Raw genomic sequence first — 15,310 nt, forward strand, 5'->3', positions numbered from 1 at the left:
ATGGTTATCAGTATGAAACATTCTCTTTGTTAAAGTGCCTACTGTCCCAAGGCTAGTTTCATTTCAGCTGAGATTTCCTTGCATGAATCTCAAGCTCTTTTCTTCAAAGAAGGTTTTCATGGTGCAATTTTTCTCAAGTAATTCAATTTAAAACATTAATTTTTCTTCCATACTAACTTTTTTTTTAAAGAAAAAAAAGAGCATCGAAGATATAATCCATGTTCAAATACCTTGCTGTTGCTTAAATATCAAGGACAGCTTGCAGAATGAGGGTAAGGAATAAGCAATGTTTCTATTCACCATAAATGACAACAGATCCAGTGGCAGTGCTTTCCTGGAAAACCACAACTTCATCTATTAGGCTTAGACCTATATATATGTACATACATCTATTCAACTTGTGGAAGTCTGATGGCACATCTGAAATTACTGGATTTGGATCATTTCAGTGGGCAGAAGTTCACCAATTCTGTCTTTCCTCTGCAGCAGTCAACTGCATTCTTATTCTTCTTCCCATTTTCTTCTACTCATCCCTGAATGCCTTTCAAGGCAAAAATGGACAGAGCAGTGCTTCTTCCAGCTTACCCTTTCTTTGCAATAGCCTGTGCAAGAGGTAGAAGTGAGGGTTCCTTCACATTAAGGAATTCAGGGGCTGCGATTTTGCTGTTTCCCCCTAATCTTCAACTTCTTCAAATGCCAAAACCTTCTTCTCTCACTAAATGCATGACTGCTTCTGAGAATAATGTCAGTTCCTGGTCAGCAAACCATGCAGATAGGAGAGCACGGAGGACTCTCCCCTTCTCTACTCAGTCTCCAGCCCTAAAATTTTGAGAGCCATTTTGTGACACTAGCAGCCATTCACATCTCTCTCTCTTTATATATATTGCACCTGAGCTAAGTCAGTGGGATGGATATTTTTCTACCTGTGGACCTTATCTCAAGAGCTTTGAGCAGCTGTTACACGAGTCTCATAACCGGTGGGGTTTGAAGGGCTTTTCCTCTCTGTAGAACCGGGTGGTCAGAGAATGTAGCTAGTGGCACTGAGTTGCTGTGTGATGAATATACCTTAAGAGTTTGTTTGTCAGCAGTGTTGTGCCCCACCTCTCCCTGTCCCTAGCCTCCAAAAATTTTGGACTCAGCTAATACTAAATTACACTCTATAAATGAGTGAGTAAGAAAACAGCTTATCAGCAGGGAGTGTGTGCTTTGCTTTTGAAAATAATGAGTGGTTCAAGTTTATAAACTGTAGCTGTGGCTGACAAATCTTATAACCCTTCAATCTCAAATTATATTTGAGATTATATTATTTATAGCTTTCTTTTACTTTTTAATAGATTTTTTCTTTTTCTTTTCTTTCTTTCACTCAATACTCAGCAGGGTTTTCCCACTGCTGCATCATTCAGTGAGTGACAGGGAAAGGGTATGTTAATGTTAGAACAGTGCTTTGTGAGGGGTTTTTTTTATTGAAGGGAATTTAGGATGTGTATCCTGTCAGATCTATTTGAATAATTCCTAAAAGACTAGCAGGATTTGACCTTTGCTGCCAGTAATTATCATTGTCCTTGGTATTAACATAACAAATCTCTATTTGCATTTTTAAAATTTATTATAATTGTAATTTTTAAAAACGCAGATGATGGTATTTGCACCCAGAAGCATCAGTGAGAATTTCCTGAAAATAAAATTTATAGAATAAAACCTTCTTGAAATTACTTTTATACAAAAAGATAATTATTCTTGTTCATTATTCAAACCACAAGGGCACACATCTTAGGGGCTTATAGCCATTTGATTCTTTTTATAGATTCAGCTATGTTTTACTTAAATCTACTGCTAGATTTTTATTCTTTTTTTTTGGCAATGCATTTTAATGATATCTGCTTTTCAATATACAAACTGTGCTTTGAAATATAAATGAGTTATGAACAAAGAAGTCCCACTAGACGTACTGTGTATGCTAAGGCAGGCCGTTAAGATGGATGACACGAAACAGATATGCCCACTTTTAGGAATATTTGCAATGGAAGTTCTCCAGAGATGGCTAATTTGATTGTGTTTTTGTGCAATAATTAGGAGGGAATTACGATAGTTCTTTCGACGCGGACAAGGGAGCGGGCACTATTGTCATTGCAAAGCCCCTGGATGCAGAGCAGAGGTCAATGTATAATATGACTGTGGAGGTCACCGATGGAACAAACATTGCCTCAACTCAGGTAGAATACCACATTCCTTTCTTGGCAAGTTATCCATTTGTTACTGGAATGTATATGCTATAAAAATTAATAATTTTTCCATTCAAGTGAAACCTCATCCTTTGAGACCACCAATAACTAATGGAGGGGATATTTTTCAGAGCCTTTCCATCTGGCTGTAAAGAATCGGCTGTTGAATGTTTCAAAGCGTGATTTCTCCTTTTGTTCTCTTCCTGCTCACATGAAAGTAATTTGCCTTCCTCCAGCTGAGGGAGTCCCTATCACAGGCAGCAAAGCCTAGATTTTGACAATTGTGTCGCCCCATAATGGTCCAAAATACAATAGTGCTTCCATGGTGTTGGGGAATATTGCTATTGATTGTGTTAAATGGAGTTTATACCTCTCATCCTCCAAAGACCCAAATGTGGGACACAGGATCAATTGTTCAGAAAAGAAATTGTTCAGAGGCAAAACTTAAAATTCAAAGAATCCCTCCTTTAGTGTCACTGCCTACGAGTACATTGTCTTCTGTGAAACAGCCCCACTGAACCTTTTAAAACCAGGCTTGCTTATCAGGCTCGGTGCCTTTCATCTATTAAAAGTTGGGTCAGACAAACGTGAAGGGCTGGGGTAAAGCTGGCTCTGACACATCCTTGCAGGAGAGACCCTGACGCAGAGCCTGGGTATCTGTTCAGTGGGAACCAGTCTGGAACTGGGTCATGGCACAGGGACGGGCACTCTGAGGTCCAGGTGGCACCAGGAAGACTTCAAACAGCGAAATGCTTCGATATGAGGTGGAGTTGTGGGCTATGGATTACTCAGGGCCTGAAATTCTACATCTGAGTTACTCCCAAGGGGAAATGAAAAAAACATAGGATTGTGGTGTAACTTGCTTCTTTATAATGCAGAAGGAAGACCTGAACATTTTTTATGTTTACATATATGCCTGCACACACAGATGCTTCTGTTGTACCTTGCCTTTTTGCTCAAATGCTTTGGATGTAAATCTGTATTCACTGAGCCACAACACCAGCTTTCCTAAGAAATTGTTAAATCATTGAGTGCTTTCTCAATCTGAATTTCTGTTTACAGCCAGCCCTAAAATATCTGATAATTTCTTCCAATAATCCACCTTGGTAAGAAAACATCAGTTTTCTTACCAAGTCAGGTGATAGGAAATGCACTGTTTTTCTCTGTTAGTTTCAGAATTAATTGCATCTCTGCTAAAAACATCCCTGACTTTAAGCTTGATTATATCTGGCCCATGTTCCCTTTTACGCCTTTCTCTGCTCAGTTAAGGAACTCTTTAAAAACCACTATTTTCTCCCCAGGAAGGCACTCACAATACTCAAATCACCTCCCAGTCTTCCAGTAGACAAGCAAAGGAGAATGACTGACCTCTTTATGTTCCCTTTCCATAAGGCATTTTCTTCAACTCTTGAGTAGTCTTTTTGTTATGCTGTGTTTTTAAATCTTGACTACATTCTTAGTCCACATTTCAGATGGTGTTGAATGCCTAATGTTTATTTATTTTTTGTTTCTTGCAAACATTTCAGCCAAAAAAATATTAAAAAGCTTAGGGAATTTCAACCATGCTGGATAAAAGTAATTTCTCTTCTTATGGGTGTTGCGTTCATTGTTTCTGCTGCTTTTGATTTAATAAATTGACCCCCGTAATAGTCCTCAAAACCTATTTGGATGAAACGCCTACATTTTTAATTAAAACATATGGTAAAAACATATTTCAGTAAAGCTGTTGCATTCTAAAAGAGGCCTGAGCATTCTTTTTAACAGTGATGTGACCCATTTGGGAATGTAAGATAGTTTCAGATTGCAATAGTACAGCAGGAATGATCACTGGTGGGTTCAGACCCTTCCTTCCCCCACCTTCTTCTCTCTGTGTGAATACTGTTTAATTATTTAATTGTGGCCAGGGTATCCGAGCATGTGTTTCTTTTGGTCTTCACAATAGAGATTTCAAAAGCGATTGTTATCTCAAAACTGCCAGAATTATGGCCTGCCTATTTATTGCTCCATTTTGCAAAGCTTTCCTACTGTATTTCTGGGTGTACTTTGGAGCCTTTGGTTACCTTCTTCATCTTAATTGCCTTTTAGAAGAATAATAAATAAATAAAAAGTAAAACTGATAGCTTTAATTAAAAAATGTCATGGAATAGGTCATCTACTGATGGCTCTCAGTGGCCTTATTCTGAGTTTTGGTAAAGCAACATTTTAAGAATTTTGTTCCGTGTACACAGTACCACATATTTTTAACTGTAGCTGCAGGAAGATACGGTCGAAGATGAAGCAAATAGAAAGCAATTTTGTAAATACGTCCTTTTGAATGATGGTTTATTATGAAGCAGCTGATGATCACCATGTGCAATGGAACACTCTTGCTTTTTATTCCACCCCAGCTGTTCTCCTTTATCTCTTCCTGGCCTTTTGTCTGTTACACAGTTGAAGGTGGTAAAATACAGCATAAAAATGCCAAAGATTTTTGTTTGGGTAACATGATCCCTGGCATGGACTTGGTGAAGTTTCTTCAGCAATGTTCCTGCATGCCTTAAACTCCGATGAACTGTTCACTTCCTTCATGCCTTCCTGTGCACATGGTTCATTACCGTACCATGAGAGGAAGGAAAGCATTTTGATTTAAAAGTTGCATCTGTTGTAATAATGGTTTCACTGTTATGAAAAGAGGCAAAAAGAACATACGGAGTATTAACAAAAAAAAGTTACAAACTTTCTGTGTAACCAAAAGCCTACTTGTTTTGGGCATGATCAAGGTTTCCAAAAGAAATACAGTCTCCAAAGTGAACACCAAAGTGCCAGGACTTGTTGAGCCACTGCCACTCACCATGCTGCCCATCCACCTAAGCCTGAACCATCCAGGCAGCAGTTGGGATGAGAAGGGATGGAGAAGGCAAAATACGAAGAAATGTTGACTTGTTTGATTTATATATTTGAAGTGTGGGTATAAAACTTCAGTCACAGTAATTAACTTCTAGGATGGCTAAGTCTCCTGACTTAGCCAGGGAGAGCTTTTGCTTTTTCCCTTTCTTTTATCCATCATTGCTTGAGGCCACACAGTCATTTATTAAAGGCTGAAGGCATACGTTTGCTCTAAATTCCCATGAAACACAATTCCTGCAGCTGCCAGGCGAGCTGTTTGCCTTGCAGAGGGATCAGGGCTTCTGTATCCTGTGTGCTGGGGAGAGAGCCAGGACAGCAGCTCTGTGCAGTGACGCTGCTCCTTGCCACAGCCATCACCTCCCTTTGGGCTGCAAAGGGGTCTTGTGCCCTTGCTTGAGCACAGAGAGGTCTCTCCCAACAAGGAATCATTATAATGGCATCTAAATGTCTGCTTCTGCCACAATTTTGACTAACTGAGTGTGCAACATTAGGAATTCTCCTGGTCATGAGTCAGGTTTATCCCAAACCCCTTTTTTTTACTGAACAACTCAGATCTTTTACATACAAGCACAGCAGAGGAATAGAATAGCATTTATTTATTTATTTGTAGTGCATACTCGCGAGTTTTGCTAAAATACCCACAGGAGCAGAGTACAGGGGGTAATCATTGAACTATCATGTAAGTTATTATAACATTTCACTGTTATTGAGAATGTTGTCCTAGCAGATAATTACGTTTTTCTAACAACCTCTGGAGTGATGTTACTATGTGAAAAATATGGTTTTACTCCTTGCTTATTTTCCTACCTTCTCCTTCTTTCTCATCATCCTAACTTCTGTAGAAAAGATGTGCTAGAGCACGAAGGCTGTTGCTTCCAATCTAGGAGACAAAAAGAGCCTCCGTTTCACTTGTTGCAAAACCACCTATTTCCCTGCAGAATGGGCACTCAGAGGGTAACATGCAATTCCCTCTGAAAAGCTTTTGCAGATCAATACATGTTCGCTTACAATACCTTCTGCTGGAGCCAACCAGACTGGAAGAGCAGACAGAAGAAGTTACTGCTCCATGCCCCTTTCTGTCTCTCCCTGCAGAAGGTTTTGGACTTGCATTTGTTCTTGTGCTGAGGATTGACTTTAAACTCTGAGTTTCTGTCTCACCTTTCAGAGATCACCTTTTATTTACAACATTTTCTTAAGAGGAGCTGATCAGCCACCCTGAGTGCAGGTGGTTCTCTTTAAATGAGTGGTGAAAAGCTCTTCTTAGAGGACCATGGCCAAAATGTAGAGCAGACATTAGAGCCCGCCAGAAGTAGTTCTGGGCTGTGGATTCTTCTAGGGCAGAAAAAGAGACATGGGGATTCAATTCAGTTTTTCACTTTTGCTCTGTTGAACATTTCCTCCAAACTATAATGTGTCCAATCCTTAATTTTTTTTTTCTGTCACGTCCAGCAATCTCAGCACTGCATTGAAGCAAAGATTTTTCCTTCAATTTTAACATAACACAAAGAACGCAGTAAAGTATAAATAACTGGCCACTGAGGCTGGTAGGGAAACTTAATTTTTGTGTTAAGGTTGGGATTTGGAGGAAAGAAAAACTTGTCAGGGAGTAGAAAATAAAGCTATGTGGTAACACTATTGAAAGCAGTATTTAAATCAAAATAGGTTTCAAAACCTGTACAGAATTGTAACCTGAGTTTAAATAATTCAGGCGCTTAATAGGTTGTACTACAACACTGTGCCCAGACCAAGCAATTAGCCAAGCAGATTCTTCCAGCTTCAAATGTCTGTAAAGCAGCTGCTGGCATTTACCCAGTTTTCACTCAAATACGTCTGTGCCTAAACCAAAGGTATTTGTTATGGGCAACATTAAAAACAGCTTTGGAGAGACTTCCTGCATTAGGTTTTGTCCTGCTTTGATTTGATTGTATTTCTCTAGGCCTTTCACTTACCATTTTGAGTACAAAGTCTTTGCTAATGCTCTGAGTGTTACTTTGCCTAATTTGTAATCTTGGAGGCCCATGATTCCTTTATTTGAAACTTGCTTTAACTGTGGGAAATAGGAAGTGAGCAGGGAAAAGCAAGTCTTTTATAGCGAAGCGCTTGTTCAGACTATAAATTAGACTCCACACAATGGACGCAGAAGGAGGCAAGCCTGCCTTTCTGAAGCCCACAATGCTCTGGAAAAGATACGGGCTTTCAAGAAGAACCAGGCAGAGACTGGTTTGCTGCATGTTTGCTTTATGAGCGCGGAAAAAAGACTTGCAACTAATGTTTGTCAATGAAGAGTAGTTCGGTCAGTAATCTTGAACAGTCCTCAGCGAAGAGGAATCCCTGCTTAGCAGCCAACAAATAGTAAACATTTCCATTCGTCACCTTTTGGAGATGTGTTGGGAAACTTTTAAAGCCTGGCTTTGATTCCACACAGTGGGTATTGTCACAGCTTAACACCCCAGGCATCTATGCAGTAATAAAGGATATTTATGCCACACAGCTCATTCTTGCCATATCTTCCATTTGGAAATAAATATGGAGAAAATATTAAATTACACAGACACTGGGAGTCTTTGAGTCACTTCAGTAGTATAACACTTGATTTGAGGTGAAAGATGTGCTACCAGCTGGCTAAAGCATAATACTTCAGGGACTCTTCTGCTGACCCTTTTGAAGTCAATAGGAAATTTGCCAGTAGAACCAATACTTTATGCCTAAAGTTGGCAGCCATTACATGAATTTGAGAAACTTTCCTCATATTAACAATCTGGCAGCACTCAGTTTACTCAACTTCACGTATGTTTGTAGGATCAGGTTTTCTATGAACCTGGTGTTCATGTCAGTGTCACATTTTCCTTTATTGAAGAAAAGGGTCCCTCTTTTCAAGTAACATCTTACGGGAAGTTATCCTGCTTGAGCAGGAAATCTGCATAAGAAGGATGGCATTTTAAAGTGACCTAATAAAAGGGATGTGGCTCAAATAAAACACCTTCCCCAGCTTTACCACTGCCCTTCACCCATGGTTTTGGTAACCTTGCTGCAAGGCATTGTTTTCTTGGGCAAAATATGGGGACAACAGTCACTTGCTCTATAAAAATGTAAGAACTGAGGGACTAGTACCTATTTAAAATGGGACTTAAACTCTATTTTCTTTTACCTGGTTTTGTTTCAAGTACCTCCCAAGATAGTTCAATTTTTAAGAAGATTAAAGAGTTCCGTGGATAGGTTTAACAGAGCTCTGTATAATCAGTATTCCCATATATAACCTAACTTTCTTTTGTTGCAAGGAAAATACACCCCCCTCTATTAAAGGAGAGAAATGTTAAAATTACATTTGACACTCGGGAATTTTGAGGGACAGCTGACAAAAATTAGAAATGCTCTTAACTGCTTAAATAGAAGAAATTGTGAATTAATAATGACTTCTTTATTCATTAGCATCTCTAACCCACCGTCTTCCATCTCCAGATGGAAGTGGCTGTTGAAGTGCAAAGTATGTAATAAATAATGTGTATTTCAATGTGGATCACTTGACAAATCATTAAAATACTGTCATCTCTAGGGAGGAAGATGCCTGCCACTTAAATAGGCACTTAATCAGTTTTACAGTAGATGTAAAGTGAAAGAGAGAAAATGAAAAAAAAGGAAAAATAAGTTTTTTTCTGGCAATGATCAAAGCAATTTTAAGTGCATAGCTTCCTGTAAGTTTGATGATCGCAGTGAATGAGGTCCTCAATTTTTTTATCTTTTCCCCTCTCCATGCCTTGCACTCCCCAAGCACGATCATGTCCATAAGTGTGTCATGGCAATACCTTACACCTTTTTCAGTGGGAAGAAACTCTGCTCTGTGAATCTGTGCTGTAATTTCCACAGTCTCATGGGTTACCCTTGGTCTCTGATGCTGATCCAGTCCCACCCTGTGTAGTTTGTGCAGTCTAGTGAGGGCAGAAATCATGAAGCCGTGGTTTGGACAGTCATAGTGCAAGCTTTGGGATGGATAAACCTTTATGCCCTCCTCTGCTTTCTCAGTTTGCCAGTGATCCCAAAATGCATTAGATGTTATAGGAAGTGAATCCCTGCTCTGGGGTGATTATATACCATGCAGACAACATAGCATGTCACTTCTGTAACAGTACTTTTAAGAAACATTAGTGTGCTCCTGTGGATTTATTTTTTTGCCTTCCAGGACATTTTCAGCTTCCACACCCCAATTTTAAAAATAAATTCACAGATACAGGCCTGTCCCTCACATGGAAGCGTACTTGTTCAAGGTAGGCTGTGCTCTACTAGCATCAGCAGAGTAAAACCCTCTTGGTGTTTTCAATCCATTTGAAAAGTTTTTACTTCTCTGTTGGGATGTCTAAAATGATACATGAGAAAGTTTTTGGCCATGAAGTAAAAGAAAAATAAATTATCTGTGTTAACAGTGCAGCAGTAAAATAATCCAGTCATGTTACAGTGGTACCTGTCAAGGACCGAGTATCAAAACTGCTCAAGAAAGATATCTATAAGTATTAAACACTGATTATCCCCAACTCCTATTGTTTCTTTGTCTCTTCCTTACACTAAAATGTGGTTCAGCACTGGCTGTGCATCCCATTAGATTAGAGGTCAAGTCTTTAATCTTCTCCTCAGGCTTTCTTTCATATGTTACAACTAGTTTCTTCAGATATTTGTAAGATGTAGGTTTGGGTTTCTTTTTGTCCTCAGTCAGGTCAGAAACATGCCTTGATATATTATAGCAACAATAAAAGTATAAAAAGCTAAGTAACTCTTCATCATTATTATAGGCCCAGCAATGTGTATTTCCCCCAGTTTTATTGCTATCTGTCCAAGACTGAAGCATAACTTAATATAGGCTTCGCCCTGCTTCGCTCTGGCGTGCCGTAATCTGGTGAAAATGAAATTGTATGGAATGCAAGTCTTATGCCATTTAACTTACAGAGCATTTTATTTCAGCTGTCTTTTAAACAGTTCCCAGGCTAGTTCATTACAACTGCTTCTTACAACTGCTCATGTTCCTCCTGGTAATGTATTCTGCAAACCCTTCCGCATATCATGGAAATCTAAAGTTTCATTTCTCTCTGAGGCCAACATCTGTTTGTGCAATATTGCAGTAAAAGTATAGATGTATTTTTCTTCTGTTAAGAAAGTATGGGTGAACAGGGCTTGATCAAGCAAAATAATAAAATACTTGCTTTAAAAAGAGCTAAGTACTTTTCAAAGCAACAAAGAAAATATCATGAGTGATGGGTCCAGTCTCCTAGTCTGACCAAAGAGTCCTTTTCATGCCTTTCCCAAGTCATTAATTGGACTATTTCTTATTTAAAAGCCTTTGAATAAAAAGCTTGCTCTGTTTCACTTACTGTAAAATTAGATGTGTGCTTTCACAGGCATATTCTGCAAAAGATACTTTTTGTTTCTAGCACTGAAAAAGAGTCAACTCTTCACATTTCAGCTTTCAGTGTTACACAATTTGTCAGGGCTTTTGCTGCCACACTGTCCACAGGAATCTATGGCATGCAAAGTCTAGAAAGCACATTTTCCCCAGGGAGTGACTTCTCCAATGGCAAAACCCACAAAATGTCATCAGAGTGACACATGCATAACGTAATTTGTGAAAGGCAAAGCTTGGAAAATAGTGATTCTTATTAGTTATCAGAGTCAGCTTGTGATACATTGAAATGGGTGTAATAGGCAGCAAGAGCAGCACGCTGGCCTGTTTTTCCCCTCTCCCAAGTTTCCTTAAGGATCAATACTGAGGTTTTAAAGACAAATTCGAAGCACACATTCATTTGAACACAGCATTCTTTACATTTTTAGCATCCTACCATTCATAAACTGCAACAGAAAGGAGGCAAGTAGGTGTTGGAGGGGAAGTGAATTAGCTGGCAATAAAGGCAGCCATCACTGGCAAAGGAAAAGCAAGGATGTAACAAAAAAAATAATCCTTCTCTTTCACCAGTGCCCTTAGATCACCTTCCTTGGTGGTACGTATTTATCTGTGTGGGGTAGGCTTGCATGGTACTGAGGTTGTGTCTCCTGTGCCCACCTCAAGTGGTGTAAGAGCAATCTGAGGTGTCAGAAGAACTTGACGTCTCCAATGCTGTCCCAATTTGACATTGCCACTAAGCCCCAACACAATATATTGGGCAGAAAACACAGGGTTCAGCTGAATCTTGATTGTATAAAAGCAGATTTAAGGATTCTTTTATAGTCTTATGAATAGTGAAGGGGAAAGCAAATTACATAATAGCTCTAGAAGTCTCTTGTAACCAAAGCAGTTACAAGGAAGGACAAAACCTTTCCTTATGACCATTGTAGAAATATTTTCCAGTCTATACATACTGAAAATATGGACTACTTTATCAGGTTCTGATTAGGCCTTACAGTTAGGAACGTTTTACTTCCAAAGTCAAATCCTTTCTATTTCTTTTGATCTGAAAAGTAAGCATTTAATATTAAATAATGTTTCTCAATCCCACCGTGCAGCAGCCTAACATCTTCAGCCATCCAAAGTAAATTGCATTTCTCTAGGTGCTTATTCAGTAGTCTGACTAGACTTCAATAACTTCGAATTTTTTTTATTAACTGTAGGTTCTTATCAAAGTGTTGGATAACAATGATAATGGCCCAGAATTCTCTCAGCCAAGTTATGATGTCACCATTTCAGAGGACATCCTCCCTGATACTGAAATTCTGCAAATTGAAGCTATAGACAGAGATGAAAAGCATAAGCTGAGCTACACTATTCACAGCAGCATCGATACAGTCAGCATGAGAAAATTCAGAATTGATCCCAACACCGGGATTCTCTATACGGCTGAGAGATTAGACCATGAAGCTCAAGATAAGCACATCCTTAATGTCATGGTAAGAATGCAATATTCCTTTGGGTCAGGACACAGTCATGGCTGCTTCAGGTACATGCATGGCGTAGTGTTTGTGTGAGCAAAGGACTCAGTGCAATAAGTAGTCACTAATTTAATCTTGCCTGCCCTGCTGCGTATTTATTTCACAGTTTTTATTTCGGCTTTTTGGGAAACTTTATTGTGAACTCATTGTATGGAATGTGATATGATTCGCTATCTCAAGGCAGAGCAAGCGGGAAATTATTTAATCTCTTGGCATCTGGTCGTCTCCCTCAAGGTAATTTTCAGAGTTTCTGAACTGAGGCTGAAAGTTATTTGAGAAGTTATTCACAGGGAGATAACTGCTTTCTTGCCATGGAGAACGCTACAGCCTTTCTGAATACAAACCTCATTTATAGCTTACTTTTATGGACTTATTTCAGTACATAAACTGTTGATATACAAAATAGCTTTCTTTTATCTACATTTCCAAATCTTGGGGTATACATAAAAATGTTAATTACCAATTTTTGCTTGGTGTGCCTAAGCTATAGAACATAAATCTGTCTGTTTTCAAGTGGAGATTGTATATCATAGACATATAATTTTTTTTTTAATTAAAAGAGAAAAAAATCTATGTTAGTTTAAACATTGTAGTCCACTATTTTTTTTCACCACTTAAGACTTCTGTAGCAGAGGCCTTCTAAGGAGCTACTCATGGTGTATTAGGTACAGGGGCATCTTTGGCAGGGCACCCTAGGTAGCAGAAAGCTGCTGTGAGATGCAGCAAGCAGCAGCTGAGTGTGGTCTCCGCTCGCAAAATGAAATGTTGCAAGTCCTTTGGTAAGCAGACCAAGAAATAGCTATGAACTGAATCACAGAAACACATGGCTGACAGAGGTAATTCCGTGGTGCTTGGTTTTGATCTCCACCTGTTACAATAGGTCTTTTCCTCTGTTTAAGAAGAACCAAACTTTTGGGGATAGTGGTGGCAGGATTATCAGTGAAGCAGTGCTGAGGTATTTTGTGTGGGGTTGAGACAGGTGCGGTAACTTACACCTCTGTTAGCAGTTATCAGCAAGCACTTCATGAGGTAATTCCTACTCTGTTCACTATTGGTATCATCATCTTCCAAAAGGTATGTACATTTATAGTCATGAAGTAGTCAATTAGCAGCTACAAGCACTAGACTGACATGCTATATGCTGTAAAGCAGGCAATGGCAAGATAAAGACATGAGCATTCAGCAAGTATTTAAAAAAAAAGAGTATTTCTTGCGAACCTCAACCCAAATTTAAAATCTCTTGTGGTTGCCACTTCAAAAATTCATGTCATGATGGTTAGTTGCAATGCATTTCTTCACAATTAAAAAAAAAAGTCCCTAAGATCTTTCCTTTTTCTTTAATTTTACTATTTGCCATCTTGTGTGCGAATGTATTTCAGTGTTCTTTGGGACAAATGGATTTTTTTATTGCTTTGTATTAAATAGAACTGAAAGTAGTTTCCACACTCAGATGAGTAATATTTGTGAAGTTTTACTAGATGACTATGAAGTTCTGTGTTATGCACTTGTTCTATAGGTCCGAGATCAAGAATTCCCTTATAGACGAAACCTGGCCAGAGCCATCATAAATGTGGAAGACTCCAATGACCACAGTCCCTACTTCACCAGCCCATTGTACGAAGCCTCGGTGTTTGAATCAGCAGCAGTTGGATCAGCAGTGTTGCAGGTCACGGCTCTGGACAAAGACAAAGGAGAAAATGCAGAGCTCACCTATACTATTGAAGCAGGTTAGGACAGAGGCCAAAAGTGAAATATCACGGATCATGCCAGACACAGAACAGTGCTGTGATGGTGATCTGTCTTGACACACGATTCAGCTTCTTTGGTCTACTTTCTGCTGTACAGATGGGCAAAGGAGACACCTTCTTGTTGTTTTGTTGGGTTTTTTTTAAATTTTGTTTTGAAGCTACTATACCCAAAACCTGTCAGAACAAACTCATTCTGGAACAGGTTGCCCAAGAATGGTTATGGAGTCTCCTTTTCTGGAGACATGCAGAACCCCACAGGATCCTGTGCAACCTGCCGTAGCTGAACCTGCTTTAGCAGGGAAGTTGGACCAGATGCTCTCCAGTGGTCCCTTTCAAGCCCAACCATTCTGTTATTCTGTGACTGATTCTTATTCACGAGATGGCTACAGAGCCTGTTACCTCTTAAGCCATTGGGTCAAAGCCATCACAGAACATACCACAGTAGTAAAGCATTTGCATTATCTCTGACACACGTGCAAGTGAATGTATGTTTCTCTGAGTCAGATGAATCTGAAGTTAAGAATTATCTTTGAGATAAACCATTGGCAGATATATAAGGGGGGTAACTGGAAAAAGAGAGAAACAATTAGAAATTAATAGCCTTTGAATTTTGTAATGTTTCATTTCTACTTAGGGGGTTTTATTCCTAATGTGAATCTTTCCACTGTACTAATAGCAAAACTTGAAACTTATATTGCTGTAAAAAAAAGTCGCAGGTACTTCAGATTGTCCCCATATTAGGCAGATCACAAGCCTTTCCCACCATTAGGCTCCTATCCTACTGGATCATTATTTATCCCTGTATTATTATAAAGACTTGTTACTAGCTAGGATAGCTTATGTCAATTAGGAACAGGCTAAATGACAAATAAGCAATGAAATAAGAATATCTGCACCATCTCATACTGATTTAGCTTCATATAACAAGCTCACACCTTAAATTAAGACGATATAACTGGAAGTTTAGAGAAGACCCAAGGAACCATTTTTCTCTCATTATCGTGTATGCTCTGTGGAAGGAGATTACCTTCAGCAAACCAGAAGGTGAAGTCTTTTGCAGCTGAAAGTGTTGAACTTGGAGCGAGGAAGATGTTAGCACTCCAAACCAAATATTTCCTTTGTGCACTGCGTTTGGTCTTAGCAGTTATTTCTCAGTATTCTCCAGTGGCTTTTAACTTAGATTAGGGGCAGTCTTACACATGTCCAGACAGGACAATGCTGTGCCTTGTGGAACAAACTCTGAGCAGACTAGATCAGGTTCCTGGGGCAAAGTTTTTCAAGACTATTCCCAGCTTTTTCTTGACACCTTATTACTATTATGGGCTCCCAATCATCTAGAGGTGCCACCACAATGTAAAGAGCATCCTGACATCTTAGGAGTATGGTTCCCATTACACTGGTAATAGAATCAGGTATGATGCAGACAGAAAAATATTATGATTAGAAAAGATGCTTTAGCTATTAGATTATTTCTAGAGACTCTCTTTTTCATTACAGCCTGTTTCTGTTTCATCATGAGCTCTCCCTGCAATGTCAGACCTCAGACTT

The 15,310-nt window shown here is 39.1% G+C and overlaps 1 protein-coding gene across 11 annotated transcripts in view; it reads left to right on the top strand.

The window, feature by feature from the left end:
- FAT3 (FAT atypical cadherin 3) overlaps nt 1–15,310 on the top strand; it is a 402,929-nt gene that overhangs the window by 301,580 nt on the left and 86,039 nt on the right. For all 11 annotated transcript variants that reach the window (XM_039563113.1, XM_039563130.1, XM_039563138.1 and 8 more), the window contains 3 exons: nt 2,074–2,213; nt 11,697–11,972; nt 13,531–13,741. In XM_039563113.1, the coding sequence (XP_039419047.1) occupies nt 2,074–2,213; nt 11,697–11,972; nt 13,531–13,741 (627 nt within the window). The remainder of the gene's footprint in view (nt 1–2,073; nt 2,214–11,696; nt 11,973–13,530; nt 13,742–15,310) is intronic.

The sequence above is a fragment of the Corvus cornix genome, chromosome 1 (genome assembly GCF_000738735.6).
Source record: "Corvus cornix cornix isolate S_Up_H32 chromosome 1, ASM73873v5, whole genome shotgun sequence".
Classification (NCBI taxonomy): Eukaryota; Metazoa; Chordata; class Aves; order Passeriformes; family Corvidae; genus Corvus; species Corvus cornix.